Source organism: Etheostoma cragini, chromosome 12 (genome assembly GCF_013103735.1).
Source record: "Etheostoma cragini isolate CJK2018 chromosome 12, CSU_Ecrag_1.0, whole genome shotgun sequence".
NCBI lineage: Eukaryota > Metazoa > Chordata > Actinopteri > Perciformes > Percidae > Etheostoma > Etheostoma cragini.
In genome coordinates this window covers 25,856,854-25,880,940 of record NC_048418.1, presented here as the reverse complement: position 1 = coordinate 25,880,940, position 24,087 = coordinate 25,856,854, and the positions used below count along the sequence as shown (strand labels likewise).

The window sequence follows — 24,087 nt, the reverse complement described above, 5'->3', positions numbered from 1 at the left end:
CCCCCCCCCCCTTTGCTTTAAACTCCTGTGTTTTCACGTCTTCTGCTCGCTTTCTTCCTCCCTCCTTCATCTCTCTCCTCGCTGTGCCCGGTGAACTGAGATGAACTCTCCCCTTTTTGCTTGCTCATGGTTTGCTCAACTGCTTCCGATCTCCTCCCACCTCCTCCTCCCTCACCACGTCTTCCATCCTCTCTGACTTTTAACTTTCTATCTACCACCCTCTATGTGTCTCTTCCTCTCTCATGTGTCCTTCTATTTATCCCTCTAAATGATTTCTGACTTCTCCTTTGAAGACATTAAAACAACGCCTGTTCTTCTTTCCGTTTTGGCCCTCCGTCCACACTCAGCTGCTGTTTTTGGCCCCTGAAAAGCTTTAAGTAAATGGTGAAATGAAAATAAAAAAGTTTGTAGCGAGCGTATGATTACATCGTGTGTCTGTAAGACCAGTTTGCTGTTCGCTACAGGCATCAAATCACTTGAATCTTGATCACTGATTATTCAATTAATTATAAGGTAAACAGATGTACAGTATGTATGGCCCATGGAATTACTTTGTACTTGTTCAGTTGTTAAACAAAGTAACAAAAGTACATGTACAGAAATGAATGAGTTTAGCTGTATAAAACCATGTAGGTGATGATGGAGATCGCCAATGGTGACGGTGTTGTGTTTAATACATGACAAATGATAAATGAAATGCAGATACATTTTCCAGCCCTATAGGCTTCTCACCTGTTGTTTGGTCTGAAAATATGGCATTCATGTCGATGAGTGAAAACGTCAGAATGAACAGGAGAGAAATAGATCTCAAATTGCAGATTGTTGCTTGCATGTTGCAAATTTTATTGAAATGGTCCCCTGATTTAGGTCTTTATATGACCTGCAATCATCAGTGTGGACCCACATTCTCGTATCTCTCTCTCTTTTTCTCAACCTCCGTCTCCATCCATCCCATCTATTGGCTTCTCTCTTTTGTCTCTCTGTCTGGCTCTTTTTCTGTCTCTCTTGGTGAAGCTTGAATCTCTCTTACGGGGCATTTCCTTTGAATCCCACACACCTTGTCTGTTTCCATGGTAATCACATTTAATTGTCTGCAGCGATCTCAGACTTTTGAATTTTGGTGGGTGGAGTTTTTAGGTGGAAGGACTTCTTTTCTTCAGTTTTATTAATGCTCCTGCTTATGTGTTCATCTCTTGGCCTCAGGAAACGCTTTCACCATCTGCTGCCAAAAATGCAAAAATTATCAATCTAGCTCGAAAGTAGTTAGTCCCCGAAATTCCTGAAATCCTAACATTCTGTTTGGTTTTTCTAATACATAACAGTAGGTTTTTCTCTTGATTAAAGGCAACTGACTGCAGGGCCAGGGATTGAACCACCAACCTTCAGATTGGTGTACAACTGCTCTGTCTGAGCCACAGCCCCATCTCTTTCAGCCCACCCTCTAAAAAAGCAGAATGTGCTCTGATTGGTCACTATTTCCAGGTCTTCTGCACCTGCGTACTCAGAGTCTCTGCACTGTCATTGCAGCCGGGGATGAATGTAACGACACTGTAGCAGCCCGTTCTACTTGTACATAGTGTAGTTGTGATACGTTGAGGCATCGTCATACTGTACATGTATAAAAGACATATGAATGCAGCTATATCTCATAGGTTTTAAATTAAAATTAAAGCAAAGCTTTTCATTCTTTAAAGAGACATTTCATGTTTTTTTTGTTAAGAAATATAAAAACATGAGCACTAGTGATACAAACTCTCTGACTTAATTTTTGGCAAGCTGTTGCTTCCATCAGTCCAGTTCACATAAAGTTAAAGTAACAAGTATAACAAGTAGTATTTTCCTGGGACCAATAGTGCTGTTCTCTTCAGCCCCAAACAGAAAGAAGGTGCTTTCCTAATCTTTCACAGTCTCAGGTGACTGCAGATGTTGGATGTTTAGTGTGTGTATGTACCTGTGATGTTAATAACAACCTCATCCTTCTGTTCTGTTTTTCTTACAGAAAAGTTAACAAGTGCTACCGGGGACGCTCATGTCCTATCATAGTCCACTGCAGGCAAGTATTATAACCACTGAAGCCGTTTATTTTTCTCTTTTTCATTTGTTCAAATAGTTCTCACTTACATTTAGGGTTATACATATTTGTTGTGACTGACATGTGATTTTGATGTTGTTAATGAGCACACAAGCAGATAAACAGCCCTGTTTCTGATAAATGCCTGGATGCTTTGAAGGTTCTGTGGTTTCTGTTAACCAGGCCACGCCACCATTTCATTTCTCAGGTCACTTGTCACAATGTGGAGGACGACAACGGTTTTTACATGTGAAATTACCCACAAAGTTGAGTTTTAATTAGACAAACTGTCCATGGAGAAGGGTAACTTTTAATTGGAGGCCCTTTCATTTTGCACTGTGTTGTTTGGAGCCAGCAGGTAAGAGCAGAAGAAGGGTGTAGAAGTAGGCAGTGTTGGCAGCTGGCCTCCCCACCACCTGAGGAAATTACTCCAAACCAATAAGCCATCATTAATTCTGTATTTAACAGAAAAACCTGCCAGTTTTGTGAAAACATCCTGCTATGATTGGATTAGAGAAAAATAAATATATCTTCCTTAACAGATTATGTTAGACTGTCTGTCTACTCGCTCCTCCACTAAGCGATCTATTATTTAATATAGTGTAATGGCTCTTTCAGGATGATGAAACTGTACATTTCTCAGCTAAATTGCCAGTCTTACCAGAATAGAAAACGTGTCTTTATGGAGCAGGTTGCAGTAAGTGTGATTGTGGCCTTCAGAACATTACTTATTTTTAACATTACTGTTAAAGTGTCTTCCGTTTGACATGAAGCAAACAATAGTAAGCATCTTTGCAGTCTGTGATTATTCACTACATAGATAGATAGATAGATAGATAGATAGATAGATAGATAGATAGATAGATAGATAGATAGATAGATATTTATTGATCCCCAAAAATGGGAAATTACAGTGTTACAGCAGCACACAAAATATACATACATACAATATACACAAAATAATAATAATAATAATAATAATAATAATAATAATAATAATAATAATAATAACAAAATATAAGCATAAAATATAAGAATATAAGAACAAATATTTAAATATATACAAGATGGGAAAAACAAAATGTGCAACTGTTTAAGTATGCTAAAATGTAAATGAACCAATCGGGCCGGTTGCCCTTACTTCAATATTGTGGTGTCTCAGAGTCTCATCTAGCACCCAGGGATGACGTGTTGAAGGGTTTTATTGCCTGTGGTAGGATATGTACAGGACATGTACAGTAGCAACCTAATAGTATAAGCATGTACCTCTAACTGTACTAGCAATGTATGCACCAACCGTGTAAAGAACCCATCTCATTTAAACTTCACAATTCCCCCCCAATTCTCTTATTTTCCTCCTGTAATGCCTAGCTGTTTATACCGTGTACCTGTCACGATTTTTGAATATGAGTATTTCATGAACTGCCATGACACTGGGCTGCTCTAGGGGATGGAACTATGGGGAAATTAAACGCCACACACGGGACGGTGACAACAACTCGCACCAGGACACTGTCCAAAGTCTCTGGGGGACGCTACAACAGGGAAATCTAACGCCACACACGGGACGGTGGCAACAACTCGCACCGGGACACTGTCCAAAGTCTCTGGGGGACGCAACAACAGGGAAATCTAACACCACACACGGGACGGTGACAACAACTCGCACAGGGACACTGTCCGAAGTCTCAACGCATGCAACATGCGGGACTTGCTCCCCGGTCACCGGGGGGAAAGTCCTGTGTTGTTTGACCAACCTCCCTGCGCAGATTTTAAGCTTTTCAATAACACTCACTATCGTAATCATTTTGTCAACACAAAATAGGCTTCCCTTTGAAATGCATTAAGTCAAAATTTGTAATCAAGACACTAAAATAACACCCTTATCATGACCTGTATACGAATCAGTAGATGAAATAACGTGACCATTTCACCACTGCAGGGACACTGGGCTGGTTCCCCTGGCAGCTGAGATAAACTGTTTTTCGTAACCTCAAAGGAATGGTGTGGAGAAGGGAAAGAGGTCTAAAGGTCTCCAGGTTGTCTACTGGTGATTAGATGAACTCTTTTCTATGCTGAGGCATGTTACCCAAAGAGGTGTCCCTATACCTTGAGGGGAGAAGATAAGCCGAGGGCTTTCTTTACTTCGAGGAAGAGAGACACTTCCACATTTCCCTCCTGTACTTTGTGAAACTGTTCTTCCTATACTTCCAAGTATACTAAATACACAAAGACCAAACCTGGTTTATTCTCATCCGTGTTTATTTGTTCCACTCAGTCGATTTTGAAAAACCCCTCCTGCTGTAAAGAAACTTCCACCACACCAGTCTCCCAGTGGTAACTCCAAGTTGAACTACTCAGGAATGTCTGAGAGCCAATGTTAAATTAGTTTGAAAGAACTACAAATGTATCCAAACCCATAATGAAACGGCTGCAAAGCAGCTTCTCTGTTGTCTTTTTTCGGAGTAATAAAAAGCAAGGAACCTACTTCATTTAAATGGCTTTTACACATTTTCATCATTTGAAAATGTTCCGCTTTGTTTAATTAGGAGTCCAACATTTAGTTGTGGTTAGGAGCTTATTAAGACCTTTGAATCTTTTTGTGATGCCTTGTTGCTTTTCTAATGCTCATTCCAAAACAAACCAGTCGATCATGTGTGAGGCCGTAGTAATAAAAGAATGGAGAAACTCCCATTCATCCTGCAGACTTTCACTCAGAGCTTTAAAATGAGTTTGTCACAGCCAACTGTGCACTGCCATTTATCACCCTAATGTATACAGAGAGAAAAGTGAAGCAATCAGGATGACAAGTGTGCGAACAGCTGAGAGCAGATGCAGAAACGTTATAATCACACGGCATTCAGAGAACTTCTTTTCTTTCTCTCCGGCTTTCTACCCCTTATTTAAATCAGTTTTCAATCCTTTATGTCTCTTTCTTGTTTTACTTTTACATCGCTCTGTCTGCCTCTCATTTTAAATAGAGTTAGAGAAGGCAGTGTTTACTTACAGCCCTCAGGCTTCTGCTGACACACACACACACACAGCAGCCCATGAAATAGACTAGTAGAGGTGCAGTCACCAAATTTCAACGCTTGAAATGGGATGCGTCGTAACTTTCCGATATTTTTGTAAAGAACAAGCATTAATGTCTGGGTCAAACTAAATGTAACGTTGCGGTTACGCTGTTTATATGTTGATGTTACTACACAAATAAAACCCATTTCAGTGTTTCTGTTTTATAATTATAGGCCTTAGAAGTTGTTGATCCCCTTGCATATGAAGACGGACAAATCTTAACATATTAAATCTCTCTGACTGCTTCACACTGGAGTCAGGTTACGTCTCCCGACATTAACTGAAGACAAGTAACAATCCAAGAAACTGCTTGATTTAATTAATATGTCTCTGTCTTTCCTTCTCTCTGTCTCTCTCTCTCTCTGTCTCTCTTTCTCTCCCCTCCCACCCCATTCTGTGTCTTGGTCTCTCGCATACCCATGCAGTGATGGCGCAGGAAGAAGTGGGACCTACATCCTGATTGACATGGTCCTCAACAAGATGGCTAAAGGTGGGTGTCGCCCCCCCCACACACACACACACGCTATGTGGAGAGGCATAACCATGGCTAATAGTCCCCCACTACCCTCCTACCCCCCATTTACTGAACCAACATACACTTTTTAGATATTGTTTAAAATGGTCTTTACACTCAGCAGCAATAAATACGTTATGTGCTGTGAAAATCTGAAGCTGCTGTAATCCACCAATCACTGCATCTCGGTCCGCTCGGGAAAGAACCAATGAAATGGCTCCTTGCTCCGCTGTGCATACTCAACCATTCCCCTGCACGAGCCTGAGCTCATCGTCTGTGCACGTCTTTGTCACATTGCTAACAGTAGTCATGTTTAATTTATGGTAATATTAGGTGTTTTCCTACTGGTGAATGAGACATGAAGTCAGATTGCGTCCTTTCACTGCTCTGCTCTGAAGCAGCGAGGCGGCGGTGAGGGCGGGGGGGGCGGGGGGGTTGGAACGAGCCCTAGCTAGTCAACATTAGCAACCTTGCATATAAAACAGCACATTGAAAAAAACATTACACCACAATTATCAAAACAAAAAGTTACAAAGAAAGAAAGATATTTAGGTAATTACCGTGATTAGGAAAAAAAAAACATTTCCACTGACATAACTTAATCACTGTTTCCCCTGACCCAGAGGAAACTAACGCTGAGTATAGTTGCTGCTTAATTACAGCAAATCTATATCTGTTTAATTATCTCGGTGAATGCTCTGCTGCTTTGACACCATACTGCAGGGACACCCTCTCTGCTCCTTCCGTGCTCATAAAACACAGTCTAGCTCCAAAGAAAGAACAATGGGACGTCCATGTGACGAGATTAAAAGAGAGACATAGGAAGGAAAGAACAACAGCTGGAATCATTGATGGAAAAGAGAAGGTTTTGGCGAAAACTATGTTCCTGTGTTTGAAGGCTTTAATCAACCAGAGTGGAACTCAGGACCCCAGCCACTGCATTCACACTTTAGAAGTGCTTGGTGATGAAAGCATTATATAATAAACACAGTAAGTAATGTGCAGATGACTGAAAATGTACTGACATTAAATTAATTTAATAATTTTATTATAATTTTTCTCATTTCCTCTGTTTATGGGATCAGGTACATACATTCCCAGAGAACCCTTCCTTAGTACATCACCTAATTCTTCTCTAGTCTCACTAGAATAACCTCTCCAAAAACAACACAGAGGCTGTGTCTCGAGTAACTTATGAAGTGTGGGCTTCCATTCACATTACAAGACACTTTTTGAATTGATTTTTTTCTATTTATGTTAAAGGTCTGGAGAGCAGCTCACTTTTTCTAAATAAAGATTAAATACTTTAAGAAGGACAGGTAGTGACGTAGTTTTCCCTAAAATCCATATGAAGTAGCGTTTGTGTGTGTGTGTATGTATGTGTGTGTGTGTGTGTGTGTGTGTGTCCATTTTTTAAAACTACTGTACAATTTAATAGTGACTCTGGCTGTATTGTGTATTGAAGTTGCCAACGTTATATTACGATGTCTAGTTTGTTTTAAATTGATTTTCCATAAGCCCCAAAGTGCAGGATGACCCCTAGAGGGACGTGACGCTTTATCTTTGACAACTGTAGTTTTAGTACTTTGTCGATCAATATTGTACTTACAAAATGTATAGTCATCTTTTAAAAAAAGATGATTATTTGACAAACTACCCAACACTTAATAGTCTACAGATTAGCTCCAGCATGACCTCGTGCAACATTCAAAGGCTGCTCACCCTCATAGCATTAATATAAGTCAGAGATAGGTTTTTGACACTTAACAACTACAGAGTGGCTGTTTTTCAACTCTTAAAGGCTTATATCTCACATATCTTGAAAGATCCATTACATATGGTTATTTGTACCATATGGTTATATGCACCATATGGTTATATGTATATGAATCTTTCAAAAGGTTTTGTTTGTCAGCCAATCCCTGCCAGTATAGGTGCTGTCCTCACAGATTCAGCATCATATGGAATAATGTAACACTCTGCTAATTATGCTGATAATGCTTCTTTTAACTCAAAGGACGTCTTCTAATAAATGTCCAAAACCCTGACTTTTAGTTCCTCGACATTATCAGGGTTACTTTCTCCTACTGTGGGCTCCGTCCTGCGGAGAGATGAGTAAACTGAACACTATAATACTGTTAAAATGCGGGTTAGCATCCGGGGATAACCAAAAAGTACCTCTTTCTCTGTTGAGTGTATATCATGTAGAATTAGACCTCTGAATCCTCAGAAAAAGGTTGCATTCCCCTCCCCTACATCTCTGCTCTCAGCTCTACAATACCCCCCACCCCACCCCCCTTTGTTTTAGAGGTTTTTGTCCATCCTGAGAAGCTAGAGGCCCCCAGGTTTGCAGGCTTCCTCCATCCTGATCAAAGACACGTTCCACCGCCTTCTCTTCTTTTCTCCCCCGCCCCCCCTCCTAACCACTCTTTTTCTCAGGAATGAATTGTGAATTTGTCTGAGAATTATGGCGGTGTTGCAGGGTTGAGGAGGTGTTGCTGTGGTTCTCACGTTTAGTTTTCCCTTGTTCTTTTCCAAAGGGCTCCCTCATCCCCCTCCTCTCTCTAATGCACCCACCACTCCACCCGCCACCCTTCTCTTCATCTTAAGAATCAAATGAAACCCATCAAATGCCAGAGAGCTTTTCAGCATCCCTCTGTTTTTTTCTCGCGCTTTTTTCCCCCAGGTCCAGATGGTAAGCCCGGTCCTTGGCTTGGGCTTTTGGGGGTCTTTTGCTGCCTCCTCAAGGGCCCTGTCTTTCTTTTTTTGTTTTTCCTTTCTCCTTTTCCTCTTCTATAGTGCCCCCTCCCACCCTCCTCAATCCACAACCTCTACCCAGAAGGGAGGGTCTTGCAGAGCAGGAAAGTTAGAAACGAGGTTGGGGATTTTTATAAATTTCCTCCTTTTTTCAAGCCTCCACCGTCTCCTTCAAGGAGAGTTTTGCAAAATGGAGAGCTTGAATAAAGCTTTTTTTTTTAAACACCATCCATTTTGAGGTTTATCAGAACCTGCAAAATAGCCCTCGGCTTGTTAAGACACCCACCCCCCCCAACAAATCTAAAGCAGAGAGTAGTGGGTTGCAGCTTTCCTTGCTGAAGGGCGTCTATTGTGTTGTAAAAAGAAAGAAAAAGCTCACAAAACCTGTGAAACCAACTAAGAAAATTGTGTGAATGAGCAGCTCTCCCACCGTTCATGGTCCTCTTCATGACGGCAAGAACAAGAAATGTTCACAACAAGTAAGAAGGAAAGAGAATTCAGAATTTGGATAGAGGAAGAGCAGGATGAGGAGGAGAAGGAGAGGAAACAATTTTTTTTTTTTTCTTGCTCTTGTTCTTTGTGAATTGTATTGTTGCTCCTACCTTTCTTCCTCTCGTCTACTTGCTCTGCCAGTCTCCAGATTGTTCTTATCTTTTCAAATGGTCTTTCTGCTCCTCATTCAGCCAATGGTTGTGTACCTGAAGCTGTTAGTTATGCTCTTATGACATTAAGAGATGACATAAGCCCATTATAAGCTCAATGTGTGTTTTAACTTTATTTGCCTGCCAGGAGATATTTGTAATCTAAGAAATGCTGTTAACTAAAAGAAAGCCACATTAATATCAAAATGTATTATTTTTCATCCAAGCGCATTAAGAGCCTAAAACCTCAGGACTATTTGTTGATACTACTTGAATACATTAGGCTTTGCAATGTATTCTTTCTTTTATTCCCAAGTGTGTACTCCTTTCACTCCTTAAAGAGCCTGACCCAGATGTCATACTTAAAGACAGAAATGGACTTAATAACTATTTAACAGCTTTTGCTCCATTGTTACAGAAAAACCTCTTAGCACACATGTTGTGTAAGGATTAAACATACTGAGACAAAATATGTTACAGTAAGATGGGAAAGTACCGTTGATGACAGCAGAAATATCTTGTGTCAAACATGCAATACTTGCTGTTTGGAGATCTGTCAGCATATATGTCACTCTCCCTCCCTCAAAGGCCAGCAATTGAATTTCTTCATTCCACTGACAAACACTGGACACAGACCAAGCAACTTACAGCATTAATACTTTATTTCTAAAACCCCTGTTAAAAGAGTGTTAAAAACAACTCAAACTAAACAACAATAAAACTAATTACTAAGAGCTAAATGTTTTAAGAGTAAAGTCTTTGTCAATCATGCTCAGTGTTCTTTACAGTACGTGGTGGTGCTTATTGTAAGGACAGCCGTAGGGTCTTCCTTTCACTGGGCCACGTTGCGTGTTGCGCGTTGCGTGTTGCACGTTGCGTTCCCACCTGGCTGACGCTGGGAAGGAAACAGGGAGAGAGCTCTCAATGGTGGCTGCAGTCCCCCTCTTCGTCGGGTTCTAAGGACGTAATCCAGTCTGCACCACCCCGAGTCCAAACGCACTTCGGTTTTTTTTCGTCTCGTCGGCTCTTCTCCAGCCTACCGTTTCGTTTCGGCTACCACTGTCCTCCATGTCCGTCGATCTCTCCTCTGCTCTGCTCTGTTCCACTCCGCTCTCCCCCGCTTGACTCCTCAGTGTCATTCGTTCTTTAGTTTACCCGCTTCGGTTCTTCGGCCTCCGTTTCCCTTGCTCCATTCTCGGCATCACCCGTCACTTCCGCCTAGACACGGCCCGAGCCTCCGTCAGCGCACGGGCTGGTCCAGCGCTCCGACCACTCATCGACGTCACATCTTCTCTCTCGGCTTTCCGTCCCGTAGCACCACATACCGTCGCTGCCACCTCCGTCGCCGGTTCTCCGTCTCATTTCTCTCTCACATCTTCCCGCCTTCTCCGTGTCCGTTTACTCGGGCACGTCTTCGCTACCGTTTTCCCCTCGTGCTCCGCCCCGTGCTCTCCCGTTCTGTTCGGCTGTTCTCTCTGTCCCTGTGGTTTGCTCTGTCTCCCTTTTTACAGGCCAATCCATTAGCACACCTGCTCTCCATTAGGCCCAGGTGATTTTACTTAATTACCTGAGCTCGTTTAGGAATACTAAAAAGAGGGGAGGAACTTCAGTCTTGTCAAACGGGTAAAATCACAGTCCATGCAATTAAATAACTGCAGCTTGAGCCCGTCCAGACACAAGTGAACAACTCACACACAAACTCACACAGGCATGTCAGACTTTGGCAGAGGCTGACAGAGCTCTGGAGGGAAACCAGCATGTGCTCCAAGGCTACGGGACGACTGCACAGGTCAACGAGGAGCTTTAAGATCGGCTCCGTTTCTTATAAGACCAAGGCTGACGTGTGTGTTTGGATCTTTATCTTTCTTCATCCCGGCAACAAAACATCACCTAGCTGTGTGTGTGTGTGTGTTTGTGTTTGTGTGTGTGTGTTTCTGCAAAGAGGATGAGTGTAATTGCCTTTTGCTTTTCTAAAGGGAGTGATATAAAACACCAGATTGACAAATGTTAGCTGGATTGTCTTTTCGGTGCCATGAACACAATCCAACAGCATTTAATATGTGTGTCTTTTTCTTTGTTTCTTTGTGTGTGTGTGTGTGTGTGTGTGTGTGTGTGTGTGTGTGTGTGTGTGTGTGTGTGTGTGAGACAGGTGCCAAGGAGATTGACATTGCAGCGACTCTGGAGCACCTGCGGGACCAGAGGCCAGGAATGGTTCAGACCAAGGTAACACACACACACACACACACACACACACCTGAATCTGTTAATGCAGGAAATGTGCTTGTGGCAGGGAGGCCGTACATGATAACAAATGTAATTATTTAACATTTAATGTGTTAGTATGTGATTCATTGATCAACACACAATCCCAGTCCTCAAACTAGATTTCCTCGCCACTGTCGCCCTGTTGCTGCTCTGGAGGAAACTACTAGAACTTTCGGGTCCTTGTAAATTCTGTAGTGTGGTCTAGACCTCCTCTATCTGTAAAGTGTCTTCAGATAACTCTTGTTATGAATTTATACTATAAATAATATTGAATTAAATTGAATTGAATTGAAATGATAGCATAGGTCAGAGATTTTACCACAGCGCATGATGGATGGATATTAGAGAATATTTGTGTCAGTGACTGCACATTTAACATTTATATAAAGTATACCATCAACAATTTCTGGCATGAACATTACGTTTCATTCAGTGCTTCAGGCTCTTAAAGATACAACAAGCTAGTGTATTTAACATAAGCTACAACATGATGATTAGTCATCTTTAGAGGTGTTGGTAGGCATATTTTGGAACAGAGCCTGGCTAGCTGTGTCCCAGTGCTATTGTAAGCTAGTCCACTCCCACCTCTCGTTCCATAGTGAATGCACAAACCTGAGAGTTGTTACATCATAGTTACTGGTCTACTGAAAGCACACTACAGGCTGCATCACTAACTTCCCCATCACAGATGAAAACGGCATTCTGTAAGTAAAGGTCAATTTAAGCAAATCCAACAAATGAATAGACAGAAAAACAAGTTTGGTCACTTATCTGACAACCAAGGTGGCATCAAACTTTAGGAGACAAAGAGAAAACCAGCGATTAATGGCACGTCATCACGTCAGTGGAACAACTCCAGTGTAACCTAATACACCTTCATCAACAGAGAGCGTGGTTCAAAAAGGTTGTACTTAGTGTCTTGATTAATCAGAGGTGTGATCTGGGTGTAACAAGGAATCCACCAATCAGAGGTCCTCTCCCATTCCCTGTAACAGCCAGGGGCGTTTGGACCTTGGAGCAGTGCTCTTATGATGGAGGATTTGCTGAGTAGGAAGGACAGATTCGCAGGAGAAGAAATTGATCTGCTTATGTGTGAAGTGAAAGCATGCAAACAGATCATATCATGTCGCACTGTTGCTTGCTCTGGAGGAAACTACTAGAACTGTTGGGTTCTTGTAAATTCTGGAGTGTGGTCTATCTGTATAGTGTCTTGAGATAACTCTTAACCCTAACCCTAACCCACCCATGGGTGCACAGATGGGCACAGGTGCATTTGCCATTCAAACGACGTGGGCACTGGACGGGAAATTAACAACAGCGTCGGTCTTAAATTAGCAAAGACACTTGGCGTCGGGCTTTGCGCGGCCCTGGTTGCAACATAGGACCCTTATTTGTTTACGGTCAAACCTGCGACGTCCACGTCACAGCGCGGCCTCTTTAACAATAAATCATAGCTCCATTAAAACTTACTTTCATATGAATGTTTCTCGGTGGCTGGTATTCTTCGGGGCCTGTTGTGAGAGGTGTTACAATTTTTTTTAGGACTTATTCCTCCACATCATGCCAGGTCATTGATCAATTTCTGAAAGGTGAATGAACAGGGATTATAGTCAGGGCTGCCCAGATTACAGAGAAATATGTATAGAAATCAAACGGGTGGTGATAATCTGTATTAAAGCCTGCTCCCATGCTAGTACTGTACATCACCCTTCCCAATGTCAGAGCTTTTCCTGAGTCACTGCTTGTCACTCTGCATGCTGGTTAAAGCCAGGCCGGTCTAGAAACTTCAATCACCAGCTGATCTGGAAACGTTATTAGAGAGGAAAAGCCAGGAAATGTGTAAAACATGTGTGGTATTGATCCAGGCTTTATTAAACCATGTATCCTGAGCTAATGGCTGTCACGGTGCTCTCACTGTGGTGCTTCCACATTGATTCCCCCCGTGGTCAGGAGTCCCAGTCTCCAAGAATCGGATTTCATTTCCGATTTAATGAGGGAAGATGTTGTTTATCTCCCTCTTCCTGTAAATAATACAGTGAACTAAATGTGTAAGTCAAGACTAAATATGACTCCCTAATATTTCAAATAAGGTTTCTAAGTGCCAAATTGCAAAAGTGTAGATGCGGCTGTAGAGAGAACACTGTTCTTTGCTGCCTAAACTTTGAATGGTGGGGATTTGTTCCGTTTGTTTTTTTGCAGAAGGCTGTGATGCCATGCAGAGGAGGTTGGTGTAGTGTTTTCAGCCTTGGATAGCGTCTGCAGTCGTAACCTGAATCTCCGTCTCAGTCACAGGACCGCCTGCATGTTGTGGGACCTGGCTGAGAAATAAGGGAGAACAGCCTGAGGACTGAAGGCAGACTAGTGGTTTTGGACTGACATCTTTTAGCAAATCAGAGCTTCTCTCATCTGGATAGGTGGACACAGTTTAAAGAGATTGTCGTGAGCAAATTAAACTGAAACTATTTATTTAACCTTTAGTTATTCAGGGGAGGTTCACCGAGAGGGAATGCCCTGATCACATTCACACAGTTCCACATTGATAGCTGGAAGCTGCCGGTCCAACCACAGTGTGATCTGCTGCCACTGAACAGAGGTCAAGGGCCTTGCTCAAGGGCACCCCAGTGGTAGTAATGAGGACAAGTGCTGCTCTTTCACTTTCCCCACCCAGATTTGATTCTGTCGGTCTGGGGAATCTCTTCTCTAACCTTTAGCCCACCCCTGCCTCCACTACAGTAGAGTTGGTAGCTAAAGAAGGACTTTGTAGGACTTTGCGAACTCCAGGTTCATCATCTCTTCCAAAGGGCTCTCTGGCAGCATGTGCCACTGAAATCAAACTTGGGACTAATCCACTCTGCTTTCCAGAGTTTTGTTCCTAAATGTGTATTTCAATACTGTTCACTTTCTTTCTCTCTGTTTTTCTCTCTCTTCTTCCTCCTGCAGGATCAGTTTGAGTTTGCGTTGACAGCCGTTGCGGAGGAAGTGAACGCCATTTTGAAAGCTCTTCCACAGTAGGAAGGAGCCCCTCTTATAATGGACATCGGTTCTCTTCTTCTTCCTCCTCTTCTGTCTCATCCAGAGGACAGTCCCTATTATTTCTTCCCAATGTTTGTCATGTAAATCAGCTTCCTGTTTCCCTGTTTCCATCACTTCCTTTATCCTCTCATTCTCCCCTTTGTCTTATCCTTTCTCATTTTATCTTCTCTTTTCCCAGTCTTCATCACAGTTTTTCCTCTTCTTCCTTTGGGCATTTGCTTGTCCCCTCATTTCACATTGTCTTGTTGCTTCTCCCATCCTGTCCTCCTATCTTTACCCACCCTATCTTGTCTATTTCCTTGCTTCCTGGATGTCCTCCCAATATGTCTGTCCCCAACTGTCCTCTTTTCCCTTCTCTTACCATATCCTGTTCATGCCTTTCTCCAAATGTCTCCTCCTTTTCTCTCCCTTCACTTTCTTATTTTAACATTGTCCTTTCTCCTGTTGTTTCCTTTCCTTTTACCAACGCTTCTTTCCAGTCACCGCCCCCCCCCCCCCATTCACTTCTTCCCATCTTCACCTAACTTAGTATCTTAGTAAACATTGTGTCAGGTAACCCTGATCCAATCCTGTACATAGATGATGGACCTTCCTTCTATTGTAATCCATCAATGAAGCCTGTGTTTTCCAAAATAAGATGTTCTGTTAAGAGTATATGTGTCATAGTTTCTGTTTGAGTCTTTGTTTTGAGTGTGTGTATGATGTTGCTTATCATATCTGTCACAAAATCACAAAATCGTATTTGTGCCTGATTTCTAGAGCCATGCAGTACGCTTTAGTTTCTTTTCTCAACAGTAAGTGATTAAAAAAAACTGCCAATCTGACAGGGTTTCCAAAATGTACGACAACTCCAATTAGCATCTGCAAGTTTCCTCTTATTGTGAGAAAAATGAAACAAAATGCTGGTACTGGATTTGAGGTCAAATAACATGGATATATTTTTTTCAATGTGTAATTGTCATTATCCTAGTAGAAGCAATATTGTGTTTCTTCAACCTGACTCGTGGACAACCAATACTGTTGCTTGTCATGTCTGCCTTAAACTCAGTAGATGGACATTTAAATGTGTCCAGCCATATGGAAACTTGCCTGGTGTGTAACGCTTTATTTTAACATGGCCATGTTCCAGCGTTTGATCCTGTGGATTAAAGGTTTGCTGTACTGCTACTTAATAAAACTCTGAAAAGACTAAAGAAAATGCAGTCTAATTTGGGGGCAAGAAGTTAGTGTACCTTCAGTCCAAACATGTGTGAGAGTCCTCAGTAATGTTGTGTACTTGGATAATCACTTTGAACCACAGGACGCTGAAATAATATATGTCATAAAATAAAGTGTTTCTGCTAGTACTTTTGTGATAAAAGAGGATAGTCTTGCTTCTGAATAGCAGTTCTTCTATGTAGCATTAATGGATGATTTGTACATGTACAGTAGCTGAACGTGTATTGCATTGAAAACTAGTTTGCTGTGACACTCGTCAGCTGGTTTTTCCAAAAGCATCTTGAGACTTGCTGGGTTTTTGTTTTGTTGTAAATGAAATGAGCAACAATAAAGGACCATGCCAGTGATTGATTTGCATCTTTTCTCCTATCAATTTCAAACTGAGTATACTTTAAAATTACACCCAGTCAATAACCAAATATGTTATACAAATTATACGTTGGAAGTTTGAGTCTGACATTTAAACATTTGTTGGAAAGGGAAAGTAGGAAATGAATGGAATCCAATGGCTGCCTAGAAAGCAGATCATTTGAAAGTCCCCAACATGCATTCATAGATGTCAGTATATAACGTGTGTGTGTGTGTGTGTGTGTGTGTGTTTGTGCCTGTATATTGGATAGTCCTGGTAGCCTGTTGAACACAAGCATCAACCCAGAGACCATTTAGTTTGTCATGCCTTTTCAAACATCAAGAACTCCCTGGGTTTTGGGCAGGTAGATAGCTTTACCCATGAACCTGTGTGTTTGTGGGCCAAGATATATAATACTATATATACTTATAAACCTGTGGGATTTTGGGATAAAATTCATGTTGACTGAGAAGCTATTGTTCTAAGAAAACACTGCTCAAATTTTGGTTCACTACTAACATGTTTCAACTTTCAACTTTATTTAGTCCCCAGAGGACTATCAGTTTTACAACAAGGCACTCTAGACCACAATGCATTAAGTGTGGAAGTTAAAAGCGCCATAATCTGAAGATGCTTTTGGGAAACAGCTCTTAGTTTGTGTAAAATCAACTTGATTTCATTAATTGTCTGTCACTAAGTGAACAGTTGTAAAGATTATATCCATAAAATTCTGTTTTCCTTTGTCCTATCTAATTTCAATCGCCAATAATATAACTTGCGTACACTCTGCTTCTAGTGCATGGCTATTTATTCAGCAAAGTGATGTATTGTCCTGTGGCCTCAAGGCAATCTTAGCAAATTTCTTCAAGCAAACAAGTAAATGATAACTTTATTATTATTGTATAAACTATGTTTTGCACAAGAAGATCCAAGGACCTTAATAATGCCAAAGCCAAGATTATAATTTGTAGACTGTGCAGATCAGGGTTAGCGCAAGATGAAAGGTGGTGCAGTATCAACATGATGTAACACTGCAGCAAGCTGGTATGTTGTTGAAATCGACTCCATGGAAAAATGCTGCAAGAGACGCTCCTCATAACAGCTTGTTTAATGTAGAATGGGATCTCAATGTTTCGGCCTTATGGTAATGTATGGAATAACTGAAACTACATTGAAAGAAGTAGAATTATACCGGCCATTTTTAATGTAAGTAAAAACTAAACTTGTCATGATAGGTATTTCTATTTGCAGTGAGGATGCTTAGTTGGTCATTTTCCCCAATAAAGTTCTGTGTTTCACAAACTCCATCAACTGTTAATAGATGGCTGGTCTGTTGCACTACCAGAATGTACAGAACCCCCCTCCAAAAAATGAAGGTATTTTGTTCTATTGGAATAAACAATTTGTGAATAAAGTCTCATTGTCAATGCACTATTGTAATACAATCCTGAATATTATGTTTTGTCTCTTTTCTTTTTAACTGCTATTTCATAAAACTTGTGTTTGGGACGTAATTGTACACAATTGTTTGTCCCATCTGGCTGCACAGTGAAACATATGTTTTATAGAGCACCAAACACCCTGCTGCATTTGAAATTAGACACAACGTTGTTGGGTAAGATGTGGTACGAAGGGCCATGCTGCAGTAGATGTGTTGCAAATTGACTTTCACTGTCTCCCAATTTGTTATTCTACACTGACAAGGTGGAAGTTTTCTGAAAACACCTACAGTATTCTTCTTCTCCAACATCACTGTGCCTCACATTCACACTTTACTTCTACTGAGGATCTAATGGTGGGCCACACAGAATTCATGGTTTGATACAAACCACGGTTTCAGGGTCACAGTTGAAAATGAAAAAGAAAAATGAAAAAGCCAAATATTTCAAAATATAATGACCACACAATGGCCATGATACCTGCTGGAATAAGACACAGAAAGATTTGCATATAGACTAGCCAAGACCAAAGCAGAAAAACCAATGGGAACGTATCAGTACCGTGCACTATTCCAAATTTAAGCTACTGGTAACAATTTAATATTTGATCTGCAATGATCTGTCCAAATTCAAAACTCTATGTGTAGAAGCACAACAGGCTGTGCCTTGCCCATGATCTTTGGGGCATTCCTAAAATGCAGGGTCTGTCGGCTCCATTGCATGTCCTGTTGCATTCACTAAACAAGGCTTTTCTTGTTCTCTTTGCTAACTCAGAATGCGGAAAATTAAGCCACAGACAATCATGAGGTAAGTGATGTAAGGAAGCAATTTTGAAAAATCAATGATAAAGAAAGGGATTTTGCTGTGTGTTGCTCTGTAGTTGCTAGATTTTTTTAGCCAGGTAAAACGTTATCTTTGTCATGATTTCAGCACCACAAGCAGCCTCAGTCATGTTTTTGTCTTATAGGCCTGCTATACAGTGGACATTTTGACTTGTTTTAGGAGTTCAAGCACATATCTTACTGTTAACATTAAGGATGGCTCCCTTGTATTGGAGTGTCACAGTAAGCTGTAACATTCAGTAGCTAGCACGATAGCAAAATCCTAAAACGAAAGCCAGTGATTAACCCTAACCCTTACCCGCTTTTAAAAGGGTTTGATCATATGTGATCCTCACCCCTGCTTTCCTGCTTTCCTGTGGCCTATATTTGTTACCTTTTTACACAGGCATGACATCAGCTTGGCATTATTATTCAACCGGCTTCATTTTGGATGAAGCAGAGTGGATGAATAGCTTTTTTAGAGTGCTTACTCAGGTGAAACAGCAGCTTTGGTATTGATTGTGGACGAAAAGCTCTCGGTATATAAGCTTGTGTTGCTGGCCAGCAGTGTTGACTTAAAGAGTAGGAAGTAGGGAAAATCGATTCAGTGAGATGCTGCTTTTTTCATTGATGGGTCATATGAGTAGATTTAGAGAGTCTAAAGTGTATTTTCACACCAAGCTGCACACAGACACAACTTTCCACAATTCTTACACCTGTAGAGAGGCTAGGATGGATTAGAAACTGACCCATTGAAGTGTGAGCCTGCAAATGTGCTCAACGTTTGGATCCTTAGATTTGATTCACATAAAATTGGTTACAAAGTCTACATTAAAGACTTCATCAGAAGACATGTACAAAATATTTTTCAACGGGTATATAAAAGTTGGGGTGAAAGACTAAACCCTGCAATGCAGCCATGCAGATAGTTTGGGTCTCAGATTCAAGAGCATGGCTTTCTACTAATAATGTCCAAGCAACTCTGCACAACCTATAGACCTCCATTCAGATGTGTCCAGTGACAGCAATTGTTGATCAGCTCACATGTTTATCCACAAATTCAAATTCCAAAATGTTCCTCTAGTGGCCCCTAGAAGCTACAATTTCCATTACAGTCCGAGATAGAAGAAGTGTTAGAGGTACAACGTGAAGCTAAAGCAAACGTCAAAGGTCACCAACATAACAAGGGTCCTTCCCCTGGGGACATAAATGTACACAGTGCATTTCATGGAGATATCTTGTCTTTTGATAAAAATGTGAGACAGACATGAGCTGTCATCTCCAGTGTGTGCTTCAGCTCACCATTCATAACTGATTCTCAGGTTGGTTTTAATCCCCACTTTATGATGTTTTGCCTCATTTGTTCTTTTGTTAATCTTGTAAATCACATCTTTCTCTGTCCAGAAGTTATCTCCAGTTTTTCTCTGACTTACCTAATCATCTCTTCAGTATGAGTACCTTCCCTTTAGCCTTTGTGCAAGTTGTGCATTTGAAACCAAAATCAGTTTTACTGAGCTGTTGTACAAAAAGGTATATTATCTTTTACGCTTTTTCCCTTTCCTTTGTTGTGTCATATATCTTTTTTTGCATAATATAGTAGCGGTACAGAGAGAGTATCGATTTAATAGAGAATGCTCAGTTGCGTTGTATTCTTGGTTCTCTGAGTGAAGAGCCTATCTCTCCAGCTGTAGGTTGCTCAGAGATAGTTCCGATCAAACTTTCCCATGCCAGCATAGAGGCTTTATAGGAAATAGCATAGGGCGTGGCTTGGCAAGTCGGTGTGTCTTAAAGAAGTATCCGTGTACCTGACCTCAAGGGGACCATCCTCGTACATATGGAGTAAGTAACGGTGGAGAGATAGTCTCTTCACTCAGCGAACCAAAGTTACAACGTAACCAATCGATTTTGGTCCTTGATGCAGGAAGGTTTTGGCAGAAGATGAGGTGGTAATCTGTTCTGTTACCGTGGTGTAACTTGCCAGTGCTGTTGAAGAAAACAAATTCACACAGACTTGGACACGGTTTTGCATGAAAAAAGTTTTCTGAAAATGAGAAAGTGTGTGTTTATTTTCTCAGGTTTGCAAGGGGCCATGAAACTCATTCAGCAAATAAATGACTGTGAGAACGTTCAATACAAGTGAAAAAGAAAGAAAAAACATAATTGCCTCAACTTTTTCCCTCCAGACTCACATACGTAGTCCACTTTATTTGACATCTAATTCAGATGTCCGAGCATGCAGTCATAATATCGTTGTGGCCTCAGCCCCCATCACGCTTTCACTGAAATAGTGTCAGTTAATTTCCTGCTAGCTAATGACGATCCCTGAAAGTCAGCAGTAATCTCTGTGTGCAGTTCAAAATCAGCCGCTGTTATTCGGAAAACCATGGAGTAGCTGTTCACTGTGTCACTGCCGGGCTGCTAATGGGCCATTGTTATTCCTTCAGCGAGAAGATTGCAGTTCACAGATGGCATGGAGTGGAGATGCAGGAGTTTTGTTCCGAAACGAGACGTCTGCAGGTTTTATTTTGTCCCCTTTTGTACACAAGTCTGCGAGGAGCGTACACACACAGTTGGAGATTCTGTGACTGTTGAGTGGTCAATAGAAGCCGGTGTAGACAGCGTGGCTCATCATCTCTGAAATGTCAGCATTTCACTCTGAGTGATGCGCACACACACACACACACACACACACACACAAACACACACACAAGAGGTAGTGTTAAGTGCCAGGAGCCGGACACTAATTAGATACCTAGGCTGCCTTTAAACCTCTCTTAGAGGATGACATAGTCCGCTATCAACATGGGTACGTGCATCATGACTATGAAAATGATGATGCCTTTAATGCTGTCAAACTTAACGTTTTTAATAACTTCTGTTAGGTTATTTGAAACATTAAACGGGTTGACAATGATTTCCCTTGGTTGTAGTGAGCTCAGTTTACCTGCTAGGATGAAGACATCAGGCTTGCACTGGTACCGCGCTAAACCTGCTAACAAACAGGGAGGGGGGGCTAAACAATTCACCAAATTTAACCCTGAGTTTAACCCAAACAAGACTAGCTTGCTCTATCTGTCTGTCTGTCTTCTATCAGAGACAGTTTGTCCTTGTCTTTCATATTTGAGTTTACTATTGTGGAACTAAGCTCCACAAACACAACTGATAGGGCTCACAAGGCATTTTCATCATTTCACAGCCTTAATATGAATGAAAGTGTAATATGACAATCAAAAATGACTTCATTTAGGTTGTTCAATGCTAATTCTTAATACAAAACAAAGTATATTATATCATCAGTAAGAGCTAAAAATTTAATCTTTAAAATCATTTGTTTATTCAGGTGGAAGATAGTTGCAGCACAAAAGATCACGGAGTAGAAACTAGCACTCAGAGTAGTTTTGGTATAGTCCTACAGAATACCTAATCCCCATATAGTCCTACATAATATGTCTAATCCCCATACAGTCCTACATAATATCTAATCCCCAAATAGTCCTACATAATATCTAATCCCTAAATAGTCCTACAGAATATCTAATCCCAATATAGTCCTACAGAATCTCCAATCCCCATGTTGTCCTACAGGATATCTAATATCTAAATATCTGTCTCCATTTGAATGAACGACTCCTGTCGTGTGAGTGCCGTTTGCAGCATACCATACAATCTGTTTTCCCAGCCTGGCCTCAGAGTTTGAGCCCTGCAGTCTTGAAGTAAATGCCCCTGAACCCAAGGTTTCTGCCTCCTCTCCTGGGTAAACTGCTGAGCGGGACAGTCTGGAGATGGTTCCACTGGTGTGAAATCTTGAAAATGAAGGTGAATTAGGGCAGTTTAAGTGATTTGAGCCCAACTTCCAACAATAGTTACAACCTGAGGATGATGATGACACAACATCCAGGTTTAATTGCAGGTTTTTAACAGTTATCGCTTTTACTGAGCCTGAAAGGAAATTATTAAAATTGAAAAAGAAATTCTTTGATTTAAATCCCCCCTCAGATCTTCCATGATAAATGCCTCGTCCAATTGGATTACCAATGACCACTGTGAGTCCTGGCGTGCCAATTCACCCCGTCTCCCCTGCCCAGTTCAACCGTTGTGAGGACACTTCTGGCTTTTAGTTGATCATTTTCATCGGTGTTGCATGTGTGGTGACCTCAATATCCCCCGCCGTCACTCATCATTAGCACGTTTATGAGCACGCGTCCAATGGCAGCCCTCACAGGGAATTTAACCATTTGCATAGAAAAATTGCTTTCCTCCACGCAACGAGAAAGGACTGTTTTGCATAATTACAAATGATTCGCGGCTGCCTTTTCAGACTGACGTGCACATGGGAGGATTAGGAGGAGAATGGGACTGTGATAGATATGATGTTTTCAGCGGACATAAAGGACGTTCAGCTCGGGTTTGGAATGAGAATCATCTTAGAAATACATGTATCTTTAGCTGCTGGATTTTATTTTTCTCAGAATTTTATTTTGTAGGTAAAACCAGCAACCCTCTGACTAAAAGCATCTACTGTATACTGTGTGGATATTCAGTGCAGTGCAGCATTTACAGAAATCCGTCTTTACTTACATGTAAGAAATGAGCCAGGAGTCTTCCCATCAAAGGTAAATGTGAGGCTCCATTTGGATTCTACTTGGTGTTGTGAAGTGGCTCCAGAGTGATGAAGCATCTATAGGCACGGACACACTAAACCGGGCGGCCGGCCCACAGTCTGGCCAGGGACGTCGAAGATCTTTCCAACTGACCTTTGTGGATCTGAAAGTGAGACAGATTCAGCAGCGGCACTGCTTCTTTCTCCTTAAAGTGTTTCCAGAAAGACGTTTCAGTGAACTATTTTAGTAAAATATTAGATTGCATTCTGAACGAGCTGCCATGACCATCTGAATTTCCAGTGAAGCCAGACCCACGTGACACGTTCGTCCATTCAGCTACCGTAGGCTCAAGGAGGCGGTCGGTCCAACATTTAGCAAGAAAGGAAATTGATATACGTAATTATTCCTTTAAGAATTGGGCCGTCAGCTTTCTATACTGTATATATAATATATATTTGCGTCCCATGTCCCAGAGCTGTTTTTTTTATCTTTATGTAACCCTCGATTAAAGACAGGAAAAGGTTGCAGTCTCAGTTGAATGTTGAAAAGTTGTGTTTTGCCCTAATTATGAAAAAGATTCCGACTAAGCTGTTTCCATGGCTAATGAAAGTAAGTGTTCCACCTACTGTCCCGTTTACATGTAGCCGTGTAAAACAGGATTCTTTCAAAGTTTACCAGGAGGAGGACTTACTGGACCGTGCAAACACAGCGTCTCTCTTTCATTCTTTCAACCAGCTTCTAGAAAAGGTTGACGTGGCGATGTGTGCGCATATCCACTAGTATTTCTACTTCCTTTATAATACATTACATTACATGTCAGTTAGCTTTTATCCAAAGCCACTTACAATTGCTATATATGTCAAAGGTCACACGCCTCTGGAGATACTAGGGGTTAAGTGCTTTGCTCAGGGACACATTGGTTGATGTATCGTGGTGGGAATTGAAGCCTGATCTCCCACACCAAAGGCATGTGTCATATCCACTGTGCCAAAACCAAAACCTCCCAGACACGGGCGCTGGCATCTTTTGGAGCCAGTAACTGTGCAGTACTGATCTGCCAGCATCCAAGTCCCGCCCACACACCCGTCCAACCTATCACAAGTCAATCACACCTGTCAATCATGATATCACCCCATTTTTATGGCCTCGTTGTCAATATTTTTTCATAAAAATTAACATTTGAAAAAAGCTTGATCCATTCAGCCACCAGGGGGACATCCAGATGTGTTGGCTTACTCATTCAGTCTATGCATCATACCCTGATGTGTGTATGAACACAATATTTAGCATACAGGGTAGCAAC

The 24,087-nt window shown here is 41.4% G+C and overlaps 1 protein-coding gene and 2 long non-coding RNA genes across 3 annotated transcripts in view; 1 reads left to right on the top strand and 2 right to left on the bottom strand.

Moving 5' to 3' along the window:
- The window catches only part of LOC117954173 (receptor-type tyrosine-protein phosphatase N2-like), a 186,361-nt gene extending 168,986 nt beyond the window's left edge, over window positions 1-17,375 (top strand). Inside the window, exons 20-23 of the mRNA XM_034887740.1 lie at window positions 2,000-2,053; window positions 5,572-5,636; window positions 11,208-11,281; window positions 14,264-17,375. Of these exons, the coding sequence (XP_034743631.1) occupies window positions 2,000-2,053; window positions 5,572-5,636; window positions 11,208-11,281; window positions 14,264-14,335 (265 nt within the window). The 3' untranslated portion in view covers window positions 14,336-17,375. The remainder of the gene's footprint in view (window positions 1-1,999; window positions 2,054-5,571; window positions 5,637-11,207; window positions 11,282-14,263) is intronic.
- Window positions 2,488-23,115, bottom strand: LOC117954175. The gene is made up of 3 exons (XR_004658769.1): window positions 22,934-23,115; window positions 16,350-16,357; window positions 2,488-2,499 (listed from the first exon to the last, which is right to left on the bottom strand). It is a non-coding gene; the product is annotated as an uncharacterized LOC117954175 (long non-coding RNA).
- Window positions 4,760-12,440, bottom strand: LOC117954176. Its single transcript, XR_004658770.1, has 3 exons — window positions 12,286-12,440; window positions 8,487-8,489; window positions 4,760-4,771 (listed from the first exon to the last, which is right to left on the bottom strand). It is a non-coding gene; the product is annotated as an uncharacterized LOC117954176 (long non-coding RNA).
- Window positions 23,116-24,087: the final 972 nt, after the last annotated feature.